Below are 21,605 nucleotides of genomic sequence, written 5' to 3' on the forward strand. Positions count from 1 at the left end.
CATGTGACATATAGAGGAGACTCACAATGTTCTTGAGAATGTTATATCAGCAGAAGCACTGCCAACTTCAGCTTTATGGGACAGAGTGGACAAGATAAATAATACTGGCGGACTCCCCAGATTCTATATGCAAGAAACAGGTTCATAAACTTCTCCATTAGAAACACATTCGACACTTTAAGAAAAAGGAAGGATAATTCCTGTGGTGGAGCTGCTGGCCCAGAGGGTAAACCCATGAGCCACAGAGGATTATTTCCAGGCCTTGCAACTTGAATTTTCCCAGTTGAATTTTGAAATTGTTTGGAGCTTATGACTCCTTTTTGCCTTCCAGGTCCTCCCTTTCTAATAGGAATGTCTGTAACTAGTATCCTATGCTTGTCCCACCATTGAATTTTTGGAATAAGTAATTTATTTTCTAGTTTCACAAGTCCATAGATGGAGAATTTTTCCCCAGGATGAATCATATGCAGAGTTTCACCATATGTGATTTAGATGATTAATATGGTGAGATATGGGATTTTTGAGCTGATAATATTTAGACTACGTATTAGACTTTGAAATGATGCTGTAATAATTGAGATTTTAGAAGAGGTTCACATGAGGTGAATATATTTTGCATATGATGATGGACATTAATTCTGGAGCCAAAAAGAAGACTGTGGTAGCTTAGTGGCCCCATAAATATCTATGTCCTAATCCCTATAAACTCTGAATGTTACCGTACATGGCCAAAGGGACTTTCCAGTTGTGAATCATTAAGGATCTTGAGATGCGAGATTGTTGTGGGCAATCCAAGGTAATCACAAGGGTCCTTCTAAGAGGGAGGCAGTATGAACAGAGACAGAGGTGTTAAGTAAAAGCAGAGGTTGCAGAGTTATGGGGCAATGAGCCGAGGAGTGCGAGCAGCCTCTGGAAGCTGGAAAAGTCAAGGAAATGGATTCTCCCATAGAGAATGGGCCTCCAAGCTGAACACAGCCCTAATGACACCTTGGCCTTAGACCACTAACGTTTTTGACCTCTGCACTCTCGAACTACAAGAGAATAAATGTGTGTGTTAACTCACTGAGTCTGTGGTACTTTGTAACAACAGAATTTGAAATGAATTCAGGAAGCAGCATGAGCATGAAGCACATGCCCCCAACAGTGCTGTGATGAAGCCCTTTGTCTCTGACCCAGGAGTCTCGTGTCTTCTACCAGCATCCATGCAGATGGGTCCGGCTAACTTCTTAGTTTGCAAGAGGAGTAAAAATCTTAGACCCTTCATAGTTCTTGACATTTAGTTCAAAAATGATGATATAGGTATTTTTCCAACTTTTAAACATCCTTCAACCTACTGACTTGACAACCTACTTAAAAATAATATACCACTGAAATAGCTTTGAATCCTAGTAAGAAATAGAATACAGTGTCTATTTGGTTAAGTAAAGTATGAATAATAATACTCATATTAGAAGTTAATACAATCAGCATTCTTTACTATTCTTGCTCTCTTGCCTGAAAATAGTCATCAAAATAGCAAATAACAAGAATGTGTTAAAACAGCTTTAATTACAAGAAATATTCCATACTTTGTTTTGTTATTTAGTGTTAGAGTTTTAAGGAAGACTATTTTCCTCAAAGGACATTATGGGAAAGGAATTTATTATGGGAACAAATGCTAAATGAAATCTGGTACATGACTTAGACCACTGGGATCCTATAGATGATAGAAGTTAGGAGGACCATAAACATGGAACAGTTTTTAAAGGAAATGAAAAAACTGGATGTGAAAACAAAGAACAAGAGAAAATTCCCGTGCAATCAAATGTGTTTATTTTTTTGCTTAAGCAAGACAGATGGTAAACAAATACATAATGAAAATGCCACCCAGAGATTAGTATCAGGCCAGGCATGCAACTGACTGTGTGTGCAAAATCAAGTCATTTCCAATACCATCATGTAGCTTTGATTTCTTCATCAAATGAACTGTGTTGTGCCAGGCCACCTTGCATATCGTTGGCAGGGTACTTACGACCCATTCACCCTCTCAGCTTAAAGCCCACACACTAGCCTCATGGCCATGAGCTACACATTTGCCAAGGAAATAGAGAGTACGGCAAACACCACTTGTCTTGCTCAGCAGCCAGTGGCAGAGAAGTGTGAGCAGACACAGATACACCAGCACAGACACAGATGGCACCTCCCTCACCCAGCAGACAGCCTCCCCTGCCCTTCCTGGGGACAGGAGTGCTGTGTGATATGCCCCAGATGGGTACTGATTCTAGGGGAGGCTTCCCAGGGCTGTCCCCAGGTCTGAGTAGGGGTGGCCAGAGGCTCCCAGAAGAGCTCTTCCAGCAGAGCTGATGCAAATGCCAGCCACAGTGACTGTGTGGGACACATCTCCTGACATCCTGGTAGACGCTCACACCCTGCTGCGGCAGGTTAAGGCAGAGACATAGGGGATCCTATAACCAGAGCTAGGAGGTGGTGCCTTAGTGTACACTGCCTTAGGTGTATCCCAGCCTTGTCTAGAGGCAGTCACAAACTCATGAATGATTAAAGCTGGGATGCATCCTCTGCTCCAGACCCTTCACCTCACGGTTAAAGCTGTGGCAGCTGGAGAGGTAAAGCAGTTTGCTAAAGGTGGAGCAGGGTAGGGGCAGGGCCAGAATGGTGCGCAGTGCGCTGGCCCCCGTCCAGGAACGCTGACGCTGAGCATGCGGCCAAGCTTTCAGCAAGGAGGGTGAGATGGTGTAAATACGGTATTCCCCAAAGAGGCCCCAGCGTGTTTAAAGGCATAAAAACTCAGCTTGATCAGCTCGGAGGGGGCCTTCTGATCCTCTGTCCCGTCTCTTTGTCTCGCACACACCCCCACGCACAATTTTGGTGAGAGCTTTCTTGCTACACAAAGACCCAACATCATCAGGAAAACACTTTACAGAGCATTTTTCTCAATCCAGGTCCTTGTCTGAGGCCTGGGAAACAGGCTTATTTTCTAGAACGATAGGTGGTTCCGAAATCAGAAGCTCATCCTCCCCAAAGGGGGAGCTCTGGTCTGTGTTCACAAAGTTAGGGATGTCGAAGTCCCTGGGCCTGTCCAGCTCCTTCTCCGGCCACCCGCGGCCCCCGCGGACCTCCTGGAGCTGCACACTGCTGCCGGGGGCTGTGGCCTGGTGACAGGCTTTGGCCTTGCCCATGCGTTCCACTTCATCGATGTAGTAGTGAAAGAGAGACATGGATTCCTCATTGCCCTGTCGAGAAAATACTTTATCTGGCTCCAGTGGTCTTCCGAAGTCTGACACAAAGCTGTTCACTCTGAATCTCTTCTCAGACTCTGCACTGCTGTACAGAAAAGGAAAATAAAAGATTTCTTACACCCCATCTCATTCACCTGCAGAATTGTGCCTTTCAGCATGTAGGACAGGCAGGCATATTTCCACTGAGCACCTACTGAGTTGCAAGTACCTCTACAGAGTGCAGACAAACATAAGAACTGAGAGACATCCCTTCTGAACATGTAAACAAACCCCCAGCAAAGCCCTAAGCTACAGGTCCCCGGGTTCCCCCAGGAGGATGCCTTGCCGAGGAGCGCCCTGGCAGTCTGCATCAGACCCCAGGCCTCAGGGGGCTTCTTGCTCTTCGGCATTGTAATGACTTGAAGTACTTCTTACAATGCAGAATCCTGGGCTGCAGACCTTTACAATGTCTGGAGGTAGGGACTGACAATCTGTATCTTAATAGAATTGCCAAGAATCACTACTCTTGCCCAAGTGCAGAACCACGGACCTACACCAAGGTCAGCCTGAACAAAGACCACACCCCCACGTGGTGAGCTTCCTGGTCGCCAAAGCAATGTCACTTCCATTTATCTCACTCGGTTCTCAGAACCGAGAACTGTGTGGTCAGTGAGTCACAAAGAAACAACTCTTAAGATGACAGATTTTCCTCAATGTGCAGGTATCCTTTGTATGCCTTGAGTATCAGCATCGAGCCCCACAAACGGACAACCTGACATGCATACTACAGGAAAGGAGAAGAGCATGAACAACGTAATGCTGTGGACATTATCTTTTTTGCAATCAGCTACTATATGTTGCATTGCAGACCTTTTGTCTGCATGGGCCTTTGCTCTGGAGATGTAGGCACTAGCAAACATTTTCCTCCTTTCATACATGCACGTTAAGTAGCAATGTGAGCAATACTTCATCCATACTTCACTCCCAGTACTTTTTGAGATATTTGTGTAAAATGGAATTTAAAGTTCACTTATGATTGTACGTGAACCACAGAGGAGCTCAGTTATTAACACAAAAACTTTTTTAATAGCTAAAAAATACTTCAAATAGTTAAAGAATTAAAAATATGGGGAACCACTACCAGAAAAGTTCTGAGTCATCCTAACATTTTTAAAATTACAGTTGTTTGATAGAATCTTGAACTTTGAAGATTCATTTGCTTAAGTTATTTGTTTTGAGAATTTGTATTCCTCATTTTCAGCTTGTTATAATGCAATTTGGATGATCTATTGACTGCAACACCACAGACTCCACCAGCCAGACTGAAAATACTGTCCAGACTGTTCTGAGTCTTGATCTTCTCTTCTTATCACCATGGGTTGTGTCGTGTGTTCTCTGCACCTGTGCAATTTTCTGACCCTCTGTGCCTTTGCTCGTGCTGTTCCTTTTCCCTTGTGGGCCCTTCCACACTCCTCTGTCTGTCAAAATCAAATACCTTTTTTCACCGTCCAGGTCAAATGTCGCTGCCTCTGTGGAGACTCTGCCCTCCAAGTGGGAAGGACTTCCTCCCTGCTCTGCACTCCTGCGGTATTTCACTGACTTCTCTGATGAGACGCAGCCTTTCCCGCCTCACGTCCAAGCCACTGTGTCCAGTCTTCCTCTCCTGTCCACTGCGCTCATCTTTGCCTCATCTCAGAGGTTTCTCTCATCTTTGCCTCTCTCAGAGGACTTTGCAGGCGTTGGACCCTCACGGTGTGCACCGAACAGCTGCATCTGCAGGCGGGCCGCAGCCCAGATTCCTGGAGAGGCACAGCCACCTCCAGCATCAGCGATGTGCTCCTTCCTCTGGATTCGCATGATGGACCAGCTCAGGAGGGCAGACGCCTCCCTCCTCCAGTCAGAGGGAAACGGCTGTGATGCGCTGGGTTGTTCCTCGGGGGATTTCCCAGATTTCTGACAGACTCTTACAGGTGGAGCACCGGCTGCTGTGCTGTGTCAGCGTGCCCGCAGCTGTCCTCAGGTTCGCTCAACCCAGGAAAGGCAGTGGGCAGACCAGCCTGTGGGCACCTGGCATTCCCAGCAGCCACTTTCAGTGGCCTTTTAGAGATGTTTAAGCTACAACAAAAGACCTACTAAGAGTGAAGCTCTGTGATTAACAATGAATGAGAAGATGATGATAACCGCCAACACTCGTGGAGACATAGCCTGTGCCGAGAGCTTTATCTCACGTAGCAAGCTTCTAACAGAAGCCCTCCCTTTGTGTGGAAGTGGCTTTGGGTTGCTTTAGTTGATAGCTCTGACTTACCAGGAAGATGTCGGGACATGAGAACAATCCTGAGCAGAGTCCAGGACCAGCTGCAGCTACGACGCACTCAGTAAATGCCTCTTAATTGATGAGGAATTAAAAGCAACTCCTGAACAAAGGTGTGTCGGTTGAATCCGATACATAAAATAGTCATATTCTCTAACCATTGATAGTGGTAGACATCTCAGAATCTCAGGAACCACTCACTACATCTGCACTTTGCCAGCTAGTCCCTGTGGCCTTGGCCATTATCAAAGACCTCAAGCAGTGACATTTTCCTGCTTTTAGCTTTTAGGTACAAAGAGACCCATCCTTCAGTGAGTGCATATTCAGGTAAATTGCATTTCAAGGTAAAATGTAATTCTATTTGTACAAGGCCCTGAGCAATCCTGCACTCACACCTAAATGAAGAACATCCCCACCCGGACAAGGAGCACTTCACAAAGGCTATAAAGGGGGGTATATGATGCCTGGGATTTGCTGGCTTCTTAAAGAACTCCAGAACATTCAACATAAAAATGTGATCGAAGCCTTTCCCTTTACTCTGTCTCTCTGGCAGATTTATGATAATGGACTATGGTGCCTTAACAAGACAGCGTACAGAGTAAATGGCTCCTCAGCTGAGAAAGCAGGGGCAATAGTTCTTTTATCTTCACTGTCCATAAAAGATCCAGGTAAAAGGGTTTTTTCCCCCACACACAACAGCAAATATTACATGGGAAAAATAATCCCCATTAAAGCTGCCTCTTGGGCTGAGAAGCTTTTAAGAACGGTGACGTGAGCTTTATAATAGCCTTTCTCCCTCTGCAGTTTACTCTGCGAGTGCTCCCAATATCTGGTTCTCCCTTCTCCTGGGCATGCAGATCACCCTTCCCAGCCCAGTGGCCAGGAGGGTGTGGCCAGCTCTGGCCAATGAGCTGTGAGAGGAGGGGCGGATGCCACGTCCGAGGGCAGGCGTGGGTGGGTCTCCACATGTTTTCTGCTTGTCTCAGTAACCCGGGAGGCTGGATGTTGGAGACAGTGCAGCTGCACATGGAGAAGCTTCTGTCCACCCCTCAGCAGGCATGCAGCTTGAGCAAGAGATAAATCTGCTGTGTTATACTGAGATTCGAGGATTTAACTGTTAATGTCTTACAACCTAGTCGGATTATTACACATTCCCTCCCTTAACAGAAGCCACTGAGTACACAGTGACTCCAGAATTGAAGCACTTATGCCAATATGATTCCAAGGTGAAAACTTCAGGGAAAAGCTTGCCCATTTTACTGTGGTGTCATGGATTCTATACAGTTGAATAGATGTCAGCTCTTGCTGTCCAACACTGTTAAATGGAGGTCCAGCCAGGGACCTGTTCTCTCTCAGGTAAGCTGTGACTGGTTCCTGATGGCCCCTGCAGTGCCGATTTGAAAACCACTCTGAGGCAAAGTCTTGGCTACGCAGGGAAGATAACACAGTTGATCAGTGACGTCTGTTGTGGGCGTGGGCATAAGGAGAGGGGCACGGGGTGGGGCATCTGCCGTCCTTGTGTCTTACTACTTGTAAAGGGAAACACATTTGCTTCCCATGTGGATGAGATCCTAGAGAGCCATTCAGCCCTGCCCTGAGGTGTCTCCATGGAGAAAAAGATAAAATTAAGTGGTAGATCAGCACTAGCCCATTTTGAACTTGCAGAATTGATCAGCTTTCTTAATCAGGGTGTTGGGAGTCATACTCCAAAAGGACACTGCCTGATACCCCACTTGTGGGCATAACTGTTCTTCATGACCAACCACCCAGAGAGCCTGCTGTATACAAGTCAGAATTCAGACACGTCAGTCCTTCCTGCCCATCACCAAGATTCTCCACTTAGTCTCCTGTGAACAATCATTTCACCATTTCACTGAGCCACACGCCCCAGGTGAAACTGGGCTAGAATGGGGAACATTCTGGCAAGTGTAGACACAGCGTGGGTGCTCAGGGCCTGGCTGTCCAGTGGGAGGATGGCTGCCTCTTGCTTCTCCCTGTCTTTAACTAGACCCTCAGCTCTCACCAGGACTTCTACTACAATGAAAGGGTGCACTAGCCTTCATTGGGTGCCACGGTGAGCCCCGTGTCAGCCAGCAGCTCCACGGCATTAGCTCATTTAATCTTTACAATAGCCCCAGGAGACAGACACTACTGGAATTCTACAAATGCAGAATCTCAAGGGTAGAGAGGCTTAGAATCCAGCCCAAAGTCTTAGTAAGCAAATCTAGAATTGTCCGGCTCCAGACCGACGCTTGGTCCAGTATGTGAGAAAGAAAACAGATCTGATTGCTTTCTAGTACCTTTGGGTCAATAAAAGAAGGATATTTGAAATTAATGTCATGAGGTAATTTAATGTAGTGGTTAACAGCAGGAGCTTCAGAATAAAAGAGCCTTTAGTCTGAGGCCTGGCTCCACGGTTTTTCTGCTGTAAGATCTCAGACAAATGATTCAGCCCCATTTTTCTCATTTGTAAAGTTGGAACATTTATGGGATTTATTTCATCTTCCTGTGAGGATGTAGTGAGATTATACCTATAAAGTGATTAGTAGACCCTGGCATATGGTAAACACATTTTTAAGGTTCTTATTATTATTCTCAATGATTTATCATTCTTCATGCTTATTATCACAGGCAAACTTAAAATTGGTTGTTTTATATTAAAGTTGGCTGAATGGAAAAAATAATGTCTGTTTTAGAGAAAATTTCTGCCAAATAAATGTCAAGTTTACTAAGAACTAAAAGCCTTTTTAGCTGATCCATTTATGTACTTTTTCTGTCTGTTACTTTCAGTTTTCTAACTGCAACCAAATGCCATATCTTACACTGCATCAGACTCAAAAAAAAAAACACATTTAAAATGTGGGCTTATCCCTTAAAGGTAAAAAAGGTTAGACCTTCTCCTTAACTTCATTAAAAGTATATAGAGCCACAATGACCCCTGTTCTTTGAGATTATTCAGAACTTCCATCAATAGAGAAAGCATCTAGTAGTGGAATTGTCAATTGAAAGACTAGAAATGCAAGTCTCAGCTACCCAGAGTCCCCATGACATGTGAAGGAAATGTGTGGTCAGGGCTCTCCAGAGGAACATAACTAACAGGGGGGTGTGAGGGGGGTGGGGGGGAGGGTTGTGAGAGACAGAGACAGAGATTTATTTTAAGGAACTGGTTCATATGACTATGTTGGCTGGCAAGTTCAAATTCTGCAGGGTAGGCTGGCAGGCTGGAGCCCCAGGGGAGAGCTGCAGTGTTAAGTCTGAAGGTAGTGTTCTGGCAGAATTCCTTTTTGGAGAATTCCTTTGAGGGAGGTCATTCTGTTTACAGGAAGGCCTTCCACTGATTGGATGAGGCCCATCCACATTACGGAGGATGATCTGCTTTACTCAGGGTATACTGACTTAAATGTCATCTCCTTTAAAAAATAAGAACCTTCACAGAAACATTGAGAATAATGTTGGACCACCTATCCAGGTGCCATGGCCTAGACAAGTTGACACATAATATTCATCATTACATGAAGTCATGTTCTATTTGGGGCTGCGGTTTTCACATCTGTAAAATGCTCTGTATCCTACATGAAACAAATGTGTATCAAGAACCCTGCAAGACCCCCTCTGCCCCTCTGAGGAAAAGGAGCTACTGTGCCCCGACCACTCTGCAATGCACCACATCTAAGCATGTCCCCAGCAGCTCTTACCACTGCTGTAATCCTCACCATCGTCTCCCATTTCCTAGACCCACATAACAGAAGCAAGGGCATGTACAGATGTTTGTGAGGACATGGAGAGGGAAGAGGGAAAGTTCTTGTCTTCTTAGTGGCTTTTCAGTGGCTGTTAAAGAGATTCTCAATCATAGGTCTCCTTAGGCTTGAATAAAGTGGTTATTTTCCTTTCATTTAAAATGTGTTTAAATTTTTCCCAAACCTTAGTGTCTGAAAACAGCCAAGTGATGGCCAGAGCTGTTCCCTTACCCAGGCACTTGTAGAGTCCAAGTGCAGGCTGCAGACCGAACAGACTGTGGTGAGACAGAACAGTGCAAATACTACTGCCAGCTGGGAGGATTAAGTGAGATGCCACATGGGAAATATGAGGATTTGGGCTCAATTTATTCCATTTACTCTCCCAGGTGGCTCTCCACCCTCCCCATTCTGTGCCCTGGGAGAGTGACTGTTGATGGAGCCTCTGGCTGCCAGCTGTGTTCAGCCAGTGGGGAGCAATGGTGGGTGGTGGGCAGGAGGGAGGAAAGGAAGGTATTGGTACGTAATCCGAGGCTTTGTTCCTGGCGGTCACACTGGGCTAGCGGTCTCCCCTGGCCCAAAGCTATAGCTCCTCTCAGCTGCCCTCTCCAGAGGACGCCTGGGGTGCCCTCATGGCCCCCTGCAGGCCTAGGGTGGTAACTGCTGTCAGTCTGCTGGAGCCCCGGGCCCTGCCCTACCCTGGGGGTATCCTGCTCCCTGCCGCCACTGTGAGTAGTCCCTTCATCGAAAGCTCTCCTCATTACCCACTCTGAGTGTGCCATCTGTGCCTGCTGGGACTGACGGATAGGACAGTCAACATTTGTTATTTTTACCCCTCTTTGTTAAGAGTTGGGATAAAAAGAAATCCCGTAAAACATGTCTGAGCTTTTTGCAAGCCATAACCAAACAAAAACCTTCTGATGTTACTCAGTGTTCTTTAAGCACCCATGTAATAACTTCCTCCATAAATCCAAAGCTCTACACAAGTGTTTTCCATTCTGCCATCAGGACTATATACTCCCTGGCATTTTCCTTTCTATCCTACTTTGAGGAAACTAAATGTTGAAGTCAGTGTTCATTGTCCATCATCAATTCAACTGAGTACCTAGTAACGATTTCTGCTCCCTGAAAGGGTTTTTAAAACTGGTTTTCATCCTATTTTGCTGTTGTCTTTTTCATTGTTTTTGGTCTGGTGAGTCAACTAAATTCTTCTGGGAGTAAGGAGAATATACATCCTAATTAATAAACATTTCAAAATAAAAATCAGGCCTGGATCAGCATTAAGACCCTAGGAAAGGACCAAGGAACTCAGGTTCATAAGGGGACACTTGGGAAGTGGAAGCAGGAATCCAAGTACCAGGAGGAAGGTGGTCCCACCCAAAGGTGCCTGGGTCCAGCAGCGAATCCATAAGCAGCTTTTCTCCACCCACTGGAAGCAACCCCAGGCCTGGACACTGTTTCCATTTCACCAGTTTCCCATGGAGCTTAACAGACCCTGGAGCAGCCCAGACTTACTCTTGGCGTGGGGCTCCTGTCTTGGTCAGCAAGGTCAGCACAAAAAACATGAAGATTACGAAGACTGCGAGACCAACCCAAAATCCAATCACAATGGAATCTGCAAGACAGTTAGTACCGTGATTAGAATTTCACAGCTGCTTAAAACTTGAACATTCAAGGAATATGGGTTTTTTGGTCCATGAGGTGAGAGAGGAAGCCAACAATCTGATAAGGTGATCTTGACCATCAGTCAGCCGGGAACAGATAAGACGCAGGGGATGAGGGAGAACGAAGAGTCTGAGTCGCTCTGGGTTTCCACTCCAGGAACAGTAAGAGGCTTTGGCATTATTGGTTCTTGGTTTTCATAGCCCAGTGAAGGAACCTAAGACAGGATGCAGACCATGTAGGTGCTTACGACTCCACTGAAGTGTCTTTAGTTAGAAGACATTTTGCAAGCCATAAGCAAACAAAAACTTATGTCTTTGGTTGTTTTGCAATATGAAGATTAAAATTAACCCTGGTTCAAACTAACCCAGTTTTGTATTTCCACATATGCTCCCAGATCTTCATTACTTCTGCAGAAACCTACAGATGGCCTCTGGAGTACTCTCCCTGTCTCCTCTCCCCCTGTGCTTCCTCTGTATGATCTGACTTTAATGTAGCTCTGACAATATTGCTCTTTTATGAAAAACTCTCCAACAAAAATATACTGACCTTTTCCAGGTGAAAAGAGATTCCATATGTATTAGCACTCACGTCTGAGAACATGGCACCCCACGTTTGCTAGCTATCACTAACAGTATCATCATCTGCCCCTGGCTTACCCCTGCTGTGAAACCCAGGTTTCCCGTCAGACTAGAGGACATGTGTCCCTGTATTTACCATGACTCTCGGCCACAGCTTCCGAACACCCACACCTTTCCAGGGTGCTTATCTTCACTTGGCTGGAACAACTTTTCCCAAACTAGGGCTAATGAAAGTCTGTCCATTCTTGAAGACCCATTCCTTGTGCCGTCTCCTTCTCAGCGCCTGGGTGCGGTGCCCCACTGAAGTGCTCCCTCCCGTAACTCCTGTCTGTGCTTCCCTACATGGGTGCTTCCTTTATCCTCCCAAGGGAACAGTCCCAAGTATAGGTCTCTGGGATGACAAGGACTGTTTACAGAGTCTGGCACATATACAACAGCATCTCAGATCTGAGGGAGGTAACAGAGTTTGATTATTTTACATCTTCTAGTACATTCTAAATTTACCTATATGGGAGGGAATACAGGGAGGATGCATAGCAATTTTTAAATAAAAAATGATTGGAACTTAAATGCAAAGCATTATTCTAATTAAATTGTATGTATATAAGATTTTTTCCTTAAGTGAAAAATCAAATCAGCAATTTACTCTGCATAATTCATGCTTTCATTCTACATAAACTATTGCCTAGATGTTAAAAACATGTATTCAACAGTATGTCTTCAGCACTCTGGATACAAAACTAATGTATCATTCCCGGGGCCAAGAGTGCCAAAGAATAGAAATCGTAGAGCTTGCCTTATAATGTAATAGAAATAAGGCCTAAAACTTATAATGTAATAGAAATAAGGCCTAAAAATGACAAGTACCCAGAGACACTTGCACGCAAGCGCAACTAACATGTGACAACTAACATGTGACGACACCCCAGCGACGGGCACGGACCACAGCGCACAGACCACGACGGCTCCGAATGCGGCGCTTCCCCAGCCGCCCGCATGGCTCAGCACATTCCGAAAGGACATGCAGCGTGCGTTTCAGTCCTCAACTGAGAATTCAATCCTGCTGACTCTCATGGCAAATGGGGACCGGATCCGCACCAGTCCTCCCGCTCCCTGGCCCAGGGCAAGCCGAAGGGGGTGAGGGGGCCCTTCCCCCAGCCTGGCCCTGCCCCCCCACTCTTCCAGTGCCCAGGGAGCCCATCAAAAAGCAGCGATAATGTGGGGCGCAGAAGGGTCGCAGCCCTCCCATGAGGTCCTGGGGGAGCACAGTGGGGAGAAAGAGGGCTGTGGTTAGAAGGTGTGGATCCCCGTGCGCCACCAACCTTTGCAAATGTTCCCTCGATAACGCGGCATCCACGTTTGCTGTCACAATGTGCTTTAAATGACTCTGTTTATTCATGCTCCCTGCAAACGAAATACCGCTCCCTCAAATTATTTTCATGCTTTTTCCTCTACCTCACTGTCTGACATGTGACCTGACCCCAGGCCACTTTCTTCCCCTGAGCCACTTTCAGGGGACATCAGAGACCTTCATCTCGTCCCAGAATACCCAAATCCTCTGGAAGTCTGATTCCTACGCCAGGTCTCATAGGCATGGGCAGTGCAGTAAAACAGAGACGGCAGAGTCCCGGCCTTCCCCAAAGCCTCTTCCTGGAAGAAGAGTGGGAGTGTGCAGAGAGCGCGGCTCCAGGCAGGCCAGGGGTTAAGGGAGCCACGGGAATCCCCAAAGGAGCTTCTCACAGAGCCGAGCAGCCACTTTTGTCCTGTCTAGAAACTGAGCTACTTAGAGACCACTGCAATACAGGGCTGGGGCAAAGTGCCCAGGGCAACGCCAAATGGAACACTTCATAATGTCACTTTCCCTGACCCTGACCTGTGACGGACGGAATGAAACGGGAGCTAAATGGTGACACTACGGTGTTCACTGGCATGTTCTTCCGCTCTAACAGGACCAACTGCCCCATCCCGGTCCCCTCCTTCCCACCTCCGGAGGATACAGTGTCCCCTTTCCCTTTCATGGGTGTGTGAAAAACAAGGGCTAATACTTAATTAGAAAGACAGGCTCAGGACCAGAGTCAGCACTGTCCTCACACCTCTTGGTTCCAGATGCGTCAAGTTCCTGATGTGTCCGGCTCAGCTTTGTGGTATAAATACCTGGCCAGGGGCCACCAGGGAGGCTGCTGCACCCGTTTCTACCTCACTCCCCATGATACACCTTCCTCCAAGCCTTCACAAGCCCCAGCTCCGCGGCCCTCCTTGATGACCCGGCTTCTTCATCCATGTATGCGTCTGGTATCATCTGCATGTCGGCGTGTGAAAACAGCATGGAGTGTGGCCATCACTGACGGCTCAGGGTAAGGGGATGCACCTTCAGCCTTCCCTCAGAGCAGCAGCCAGTGACCGTAAGTGTCCACTCGTTGGCTCATAGGCTTTTGCTTCTACTTCTTTTAAGAAAACTCTGTCTCACCCAGCCAAGCCCTTCATAAATGTCCCGTTTTCTTCCTTCCCTTTATAGCAAAATTATTTTGAGATTTGTCTAGTACATACTGTTTCCAATTCCTTTCCTCTCATTTTTCTCTTGAGCCAATCCCATCAGCCTTTCACTCCCACCAACACCACTTTTAATGCGTTTTACGCATTTCTCACCACTCCCCTGCCCCACCATCTCCAGCTGACTGAACCATTATAACAGTCCTGGGACTGGTCTTATGTCTCCAGTCTCACCCCTTTCTTTCCTCAACTGCAGAGTGGTCTTATTGACACCTAAGCCAGATGCCTCTCCTCTTCCTCAAACCTTCAGATGACTTCTTAGGGAAAAAGCTGGAATCCCCATAATGACCAGTAAGGTCCCAAAACCCTCCTCCCCATTGCCCGACTCCATCTCCCCTGCCACCCTGCCTTTCAGTCATTCCCCCGGCACCATGCTGGCCTCTGTGCTCCTGCGTGTTCCATTTCACTCTTGCCATGGAGCATTTCCTGAAATGTTTTTCCTGATACCGTATGGCTCCATCTCTCACTTCCTTCAGATCTGTTTTCAGATTTCTCTTCTCAGTAAGGCCTTCCATGGCTACTCTCTATACTTTCACCTCTGCACCCCACATCTCCTTTCCCTTCTCTTTTTTTTATCACCATCTAGCACAGTTTGTTTATTTATTTATTGTCTATCTCTCCCACTAGAAGGCAAGATCCATAAGAGGAGATCTTTTTGTCTTTTCTGTTCACTGTTGTACCTCCAGTGCTTAGAATAGTTCCGTGCATAACAGGCACTCAACAAATATGTGCTGAAACAATGAATGAATGAATGTGCATTCTGCTGGTACCAACTGGGGGTCAGTTATATGTCCACTTCTGATACATGATAAGGTTTAATACCAGAGTCCAAACTGAGGGCAAAAGAATTCACAATGACCACCAAAAGTTGTTCCTCCTTGAAGGTTGGGACTCTTGACTTCAGCTGGCAGAAGAACTTAGGCTAACAAAAGACGTAGCTATGGTTGCCTAGTATTATCCAACCCAGGCAAAGCAAATGAAGATAACTATTATGGTCATTCCTATCCTCAAGAAATGCTCCCCTTGAAATATCATCCTTCTCTTCTTTTGAACCTGCAACTAACTGGCTTTGAATTTGGATAGACAAAACAAAGAGACACACTTGAAGGTCAGAATCATAGCATTTTTAAATGGAAGCGACTATACTAGTATGCAGAGTCTGACAGCTGACATAATCTTTTTTATATTCCTGCATGTCTAGGGTTTTTTTGGGAGGTGGCATGCTTTTTACTTTCTCTGTGTCTCATATCTTGTCAGGCTTGTGAACCTGGGGTCTTTACTTTAATCAGACCTCTTATATTAGAACAGTAAGGACTCACCCAGGCATTTTCTCCTGATGTGAATATTAAAACTAAAAGCACACCTGATTAATAGTAGAGTAGGTAAAGTAAGTATGTAATGTGTCATGCTTTGCCTACATTTTGCAGGATTTTTTTCATGCTATGATAATTTCCAGAATGTAATAGGCTCAAAGAAGATTTTCAATAATCTCTGGAAATGTACCAATAAAAATTACTGCAGTAGCCTGTCTTTTTTGCCACTTAAACTAAGGGAGGTAGATAAGAACAAACTGACATAAAAATAAAATTTGTATCACCAAGCTGTAAAAGCCCATATTACAGGGAAATGTATGGCGGTTTGCCTGGTCATTCTGGTTTCCAATGAAGTTCTTAACAAGCAAGTGACCTTACCTAATGGTTGTCCCAGAAAAGCAGCAGATGAAAGAATTAAAATAAGTTGAGGATGATTTTACACCCTTCCATGAAATAATCAATGACAGCATATCCCAATGGATTCCATGTGCTCACTTTATTTCCACAAAGAACTAATGAACAGATATAAAAAAGGAATGAGAGAAGGTATTTAATTATTACTGTTCACTTCAAGAGTAAAGATATGTGACTTAGTTAATGATTTTTTCAGAACCAAATATAAAAAGCCATTGGTCCGGGAAATGAGTAACTCCGAAGCCCGTTACAGCCGCGCTGCCGGAGCCCCGGAGGTGGGGCCCGCAGAGCCGCACAGCAGAGGCCCTGCCGCTGCCATTGCAGACAGTGGCACCAGGGCCCCCGGCGTCCGCAGGGGAAGCCGGGTCTCCCCTCCCTCCTGCGACGGGGAGGTGGGGACCAAGGCTCAGCTACTTAATGAGCTGGAACGAGGAGCTGACCGAGCTAGGGAGTCAGGAGGTTCCTGAGCGCCCCTCCTCCCTTGGACACGCTGAAGACACAGGTAAATATGGCATGACTCCTTCTGAAAGAATCACATGATCCAGCGGGGTGACTCCTACACATCGGGCAAATGGGGAAGTATCCACATCAGGCCAGTAAGAAAGACTGAGTGGCTCTCTCACCGTCAGTTCCACCCCCGGCACAGCAACGCAGTGTTGGGAGGGAATTCCCAGCTCCCCGCTTCCCCCCAGGAGGAAAGGGTTCGGACCACACATCTAGAGCCCCATTTTTAAGATTCCCCCTGGAGGGATGGACCCCCAAACATCTAGCTCTGAAAGCCAACAGGATTTGTGTCCATGAGAACCCAAGACTAAGCAAACAAAAAAGCAGTTCTTAATGGGTACAAAAGCCCACCTCATGGCTACCCCTGCAGGGCTCAGTGCAGGGGGGCGGGCAGGAACACCCACCTCCTGTGTTCCCCTCAAAGGGCTTTATCCACAGACTTTAAAAGATGCTGCTTGAAGGCCGGGCTTCTAATTTTGCAGCCATCAGGGCTGTGCTCCTCCACAGGGCCAGGGCATCCACAGACGCTGCCCGGCCTTCTCCCTCCAGCCCACTCTAATAATAAACCCCGTTACCGGTATCTTCTCCCTGTAAGGACACTGTACTCAGGGCTGGCACCACGGCTCCTGTAGCTGCTGCCCAGGCTCCTGACCTCCTGACCCCGAGAGCCAACGGGGCTTACAAGTTCCAGTCCCACCCGACTACAGTAAACAAAAAGCAGTTCTTCATAAGCACAGCAGCACCTTTCCGTGGCTACACCCTGGGCAGAGAATAGAGGCAGCATGTAAAAACACTCATCTCACAGTATCTCCCTGGAAGGGGTTTAGCACATGCTTTCCCAGCTGCTGCCTGAGGGTCTGGCCTCTAATCGGACTGCATTTGTTATGGCTGATGACCACAGTCCTCCCCTGAGGGACACAGATAGGTCTCAATACACCCTCAGCTACTGGGAGCCACTAAGAACAAAGAAGGTTGCTTGGACAATCACAGAAGCTTGAGAGACGACTAGGGGCTGGGCTGCACTGAAAAGCAAGATCCATCTCCTACACAAGTCCACTCTGATGCAAGCGGGAGAGGCGGCTGTTTTAACTAATGCCCAGAAACCAACAAGAGTCAAGGAAAATGAAGAAACAGAGGAATATGTTGCAAACAAAAGAACAAGACATATCTCTAGAAATGGATATAGGCGATTTACCTGACTGAACATTCAAAATAATGGTCATAGGATAGGGTTGGTAAGCTCCTTGACATCGGTCTTGGTAATGATTTTTTGGATTTGACGCGAAAAGCAAAGGCAACAACACTAACGATGAACTAGCAGAAAGAGAAATCATGAAAACAATTCCATTCACAATTGCATCAAAAAGAATAAAATACCTAGGAATAAACCTAACCAAGAAAGTGAAAGACCTATACCGTAAAAATGACAAGACACTCTTAAGAGAAATTAAAGAGGACACTAACAAATGGAAACTCATCCCATGCTCCTGGCTAGGAAGAATTAATATTGTCAAAATGACCATACTGCCTAAAGCAATCTACAGATTCAATGCAATGCCTATCAAAATAACAACAGCATTCTTCAATGAACTGGAACAAATAGTTTTAAAATTCATATGGAACTACAAAAGACCCTGAATAGCCGAAGCAATCCTGAGAAGGAAGAATAAAGCAGGGAGGATCTTGCTTCCCAACTTTAGGCTCTACTACAAAGCCACAGTAAGCAACACAATTTGCTACTGGCACAAGAACAGACCCACAGACCAGTGGAACAGAATAGACAGTCCAGATATTAACCCAAACATATATGGTCTATTAATATATGATAAAGGAGCCATGGACATACAATGGGGAAATGACAGCCTCTTCCACAGCTGGTGTTGGCAAAAATGGACAGCTACATGTAAGAGAATGAAACTGGATCATTGTCTAACCCCACAGATAAAAGTAAATTCAAATGGATCAAAGACTTGAATGTAAGTCATGAAACCATAAAACTCCTAGAAAAAAAACATAGGAAAAAAACTCTTGGAAATAAACATGAGTGACTTCTTCGTGAACATATCTCCCCAGGCAAGGAAAACAAAAGCAAAAATGAACAAGTGGGACTACATCAAACTGAAAAGCTTCTGTACAGCAAAGGACACCATCAATAGAACAAAAAGGCATCCTACAGTATGGGAGAATATATTCATAAATGACAGACCTGATAAAGGGTTGACATCCAAATATATAAAGAGCTCATGCACCTCAACAAGAAAAAAGCAAATAATCCAATTAAAAAATGGTCAGAGCAGCTGTACAGACAGTTCTCCAAAGAAGAAATACAGATGGGAACAGACACATGAAAAGATGCTCCACATCACTAGTCATCAGAGAAATGCAAATTAAAACCACAATGAGATATCACTCACATCAGTAAGGATCGCCACCATCCAAAAGACAAACAACAACAAATGTTGGCGAGGATGTGGAGAAAGGGGAACCCTCCCACACTGCTGGTGGGAATGTAAACTAGTTCAACCATTGTGGAAAGCAGTATGGAGGTTCCTCAAAGAACTCAAAATAGAAATAGAAATACCATTTGACCCAGGAATTCCACTCCTAGGAATTTACCCTAAGAACACAGCAGCCCAGTTTGAAAAAGAAAAATGCACCCCTATGTTTATCACAGCACTATTCAAAATAGCCAAGAAATGGAAGCAACCTAAGTGTCCATCAGTATATGAATGGATAAAGAAGATGTGGTACATTACACAATGGAATATTATTCAGCCATAAGAAGAAAACAAATCCTACCATTTGCAACAATATGGATGGAGCAAGAGGGTATTATGCTTAGTGAAATAAGCCAGGCGGAGAAAGACAAGTACCAAACGATTTCACTCATATGTGGAATATAAGAACAAAGAGAAAACTGAAGGAACAAAACAGCAGCAGAATCACAGAACCCAAGAATGGACTAACAGTTACCAAAGGGAAAGGGACTGGGGAGGATGAGTGGGAAGAGAGGGATAAGGGAGGAGTGGGGGAAGAAAGGGGGCATTACGATTAGCATGTATAATTTGGGGGGTCATGGGGAGGGCTGTACAACACAGAGAAGACAAGTGATTATTCTACAACATCTTACTTTGCTGATGGACAGTGACCGCAATGGGGAATGTGGGGGGAACTTAGTGATGGGGGTAGTCTAGTAAACATAATGTTCATCATGTAATTGTAGAGTAATAATGTCAAAAAAAAAAAAAAGCAAAGGCAACAAAAGCAAAACTAGACAAATAGGGTGACATCAAACTAAAAAGCTCCTGCACAGCCAAACACACCATCAACAAAATGAAAAGGCAACTGATGGAAAGGGAGAAAATATTTGCAAACCATATATCTGATAAGGGGTTAATATCCAAAATATAAGGGAACTCATAAAACTTAATGACAAAAAAAAATTAAAATACGGGCAACTGTACTGTGTAATTGAAATCTGCAAGAGAATAGAACTTAAATAAAGAGAACTATCTGAGGTGATGAATGGGTGAATTAACTCAGTGGGGGCGACCCTTTCCCAATGTGTAATACATCAAACCATCATTTAGCACACTTCAAATACATGACAATTTTATTTGTCAATTATACCTCGATAAAACTGAAAGAAATAGAAAACCCTCTTTGCAAGGGAGCAGTAAGTGGGTGTGAGGGATCATGGATGCCAAGAGAGGGCAGAGGGGCAGTGCCCAGGATATACCGAAGGACAAAAGCATGTCCTTTGCCATATTTGCATGTCCAATTGTAATCTCTTTTGTAGTTCCTAATGTATCCCATTAATCTAAACCAGTTAACTGCCTAAAATTTTTGTAGATTCTAAAACAGCCAAACATCTCTGGAATATTTATGTGGAATAACCATGATGGGATGTGGAGTGGGCATCGTTTCTACTAATTATGTCGACTCTAGAAAACAATATGCCTTTTCAGAGAAGACACAGAGAGATTCAAAGACCCAACACTGTTGGCTTTGAAGGGGGACAACAGCCTGGAAATATGGCCTCAGTGAGAATGACCCATGTCAGACAGTCAGCAGTGAAATGGACTGGTTCCTACCAGTCAAGCCATACTTCACCCGGACTTGGGACCTTACAGAACTGTGGTATAATAAATTTATGTTGTTTTAAACCACACAAAAAAAACAAAAATTATATAAAAGCAAATGCCCCCTTTTATTCCTACCCTATCTCGCTCCTTTTTCCAGAAGTTAACTGTTTAGTGTATATATTTCTAGCCCCTTTTCTATGCATTTATGAAAAAATATGTGCATGTATCAGTGTATGGTGTTATTTCTGGTGTGTGTGTTTATAAATTGGATCACTGTGTAAAAAAAAATGCCTTTTCATGCTGGCTGGTCAGCATTCAGTTATGACTGGAATTAGAGTGACCTTTCACAGAATTATACTACCTCGCTCTGTGATGAGTCATTAATCACTCCAAGGACATGAAACACACTTAATGTCTGGAACACAGAGTTAGGAATGACTGCAGGCTGTCCTCGCCTGTCCTTACGAGCGTGCACAGACGGCTCTCCACAGCCCCAGGAAACCAAGAGAGCTGAAAGGATGCTGCTGACTGTGTGCTACAGAAGAAGGCTCTTCAAATAATAGCTCCAGATTGTATTTTTGTACACATTTTTGATGGCCCAAATATTCATACAGTTTGGAAGAGCTGGAATCATCAGTACTTTTTTCAAAAATCTCAATTTGAAAATGATATTGAATCACATTCCCCCACTAAGGGAACCTTTCCAGTTCTTTGTGATGCATGTAATACCATCCCTGAGCAATCAGCCTTATTTGCAGGGAGGTGTTTTCTGGGGTTTTGCAGGTAGAGTTCTATAAAAAGATAGAGTATTTAGGGAAAATATTCACTGGGCATTTCACATGGTAAGACAAATACATATTATGCTTACAATGGGAAGTTGTATAAAACTCACATTTATGAACCTTCAGTCCTTCAAAGGAAACTGGTCCAATCTCATAATACTCATATTCCCAGGTGTAATCAGAATTAGATGCAGGTTGCTGGGATGTTCTGTTAGAAATTAACCTCTGGGCAGACATCTCCACCCTGCAAAATGGAGAAAAGCAAGTGTAGAAACTGTTAACTCATCCACAACTACACAGTTCTCTAATTGCTCTTGATCACACTCAGAAAATCAGTAGGTAAAGACCTCAGGAAGGTCAGAGAAATGTAAATAAAAACCACAATGAGAGGGAGAGAACCAAGATGGCGGCATGAGTAGAGCAGCGGAAATCTCCTCCCAAAACCATATATATT

The 21,605-nt window shown here is 45.0% G+C and overlaps 2 protein-coding genes across 12 annotated transcripts in view; one reads left to right on the plus strand and one right to left on the minus strand.

The window, feature by feature from the left end:
• Positions 1-4,892, plus strand: part of LOC130679843 (centrosomal protein of 162 kDa-like) — a 109,107-nt gene extending 104,215 nt beyond the window's left edge. Inside the window, exon 25 of the transcript XR_008992804.1 lies at positions 4,728-4,892. The gene's annotated coding sequence lies outside the window, so the exon portion shown is untranslated. The remainder of the gene's footprint in view (positions 1-4,727) is intronic.
• The window catches only part of LOC118913770 (melanocortin-2 receptor accessory protein 2), a 38,003-nt gene continuing 18,193 nt past the window's right edge, over positions 1,796-21,605 (minus strand). For 4 of the 11 annotated variants that reach the window (XM_057489369.1, XM_057489367.1, XM_057489366.1 and 1 more), the window contains 3 exons: positions 21,262-21,395; positions 10,776-10,875; positions 1,796-3,321 (listed from right to left, as the gene is read on the minus strand). In XM_057489369.1, coding sequence (XP_057345352.1) covers positions 2,931-3,321; positions 10,776-10,875; positions 21,262-21,388 — 618 coding nt within the window. In that variant the 5' untranslated portion in view covers positions 21,389-21,395 and the 3' untranslated portion in view covers positions 1,796-2,930. Of the gene's footprint in view, positions 3,322-10,775; positions 10,876-12,446; positions 12,582-15,744; positions 15,879-16,859; positions 16,877-21,261; positions 21,396-21,605 lie in introns of those variants that run through there. The other 7 variants (XM_036888005.2, XM_036888001.2, XM_036888002.2 and 4 more) reach the window with 7 other exon arrangements.

This window comes from Manis pentadactyla, chromosome 12 (genome assembly GCF_030020395.1).
Source record: "Manis pentadactyla isolate mManPen7 chromosome 12, mManPen7.hap1, whole genome shotgun sequence".
Classification (NCBI taxonomy): domain Eukaryota; kingdom Metazoa; phylum Chordata; class Mammalia; order Pholidota; family Manidae; genus Manis; species Manis pentadactyla.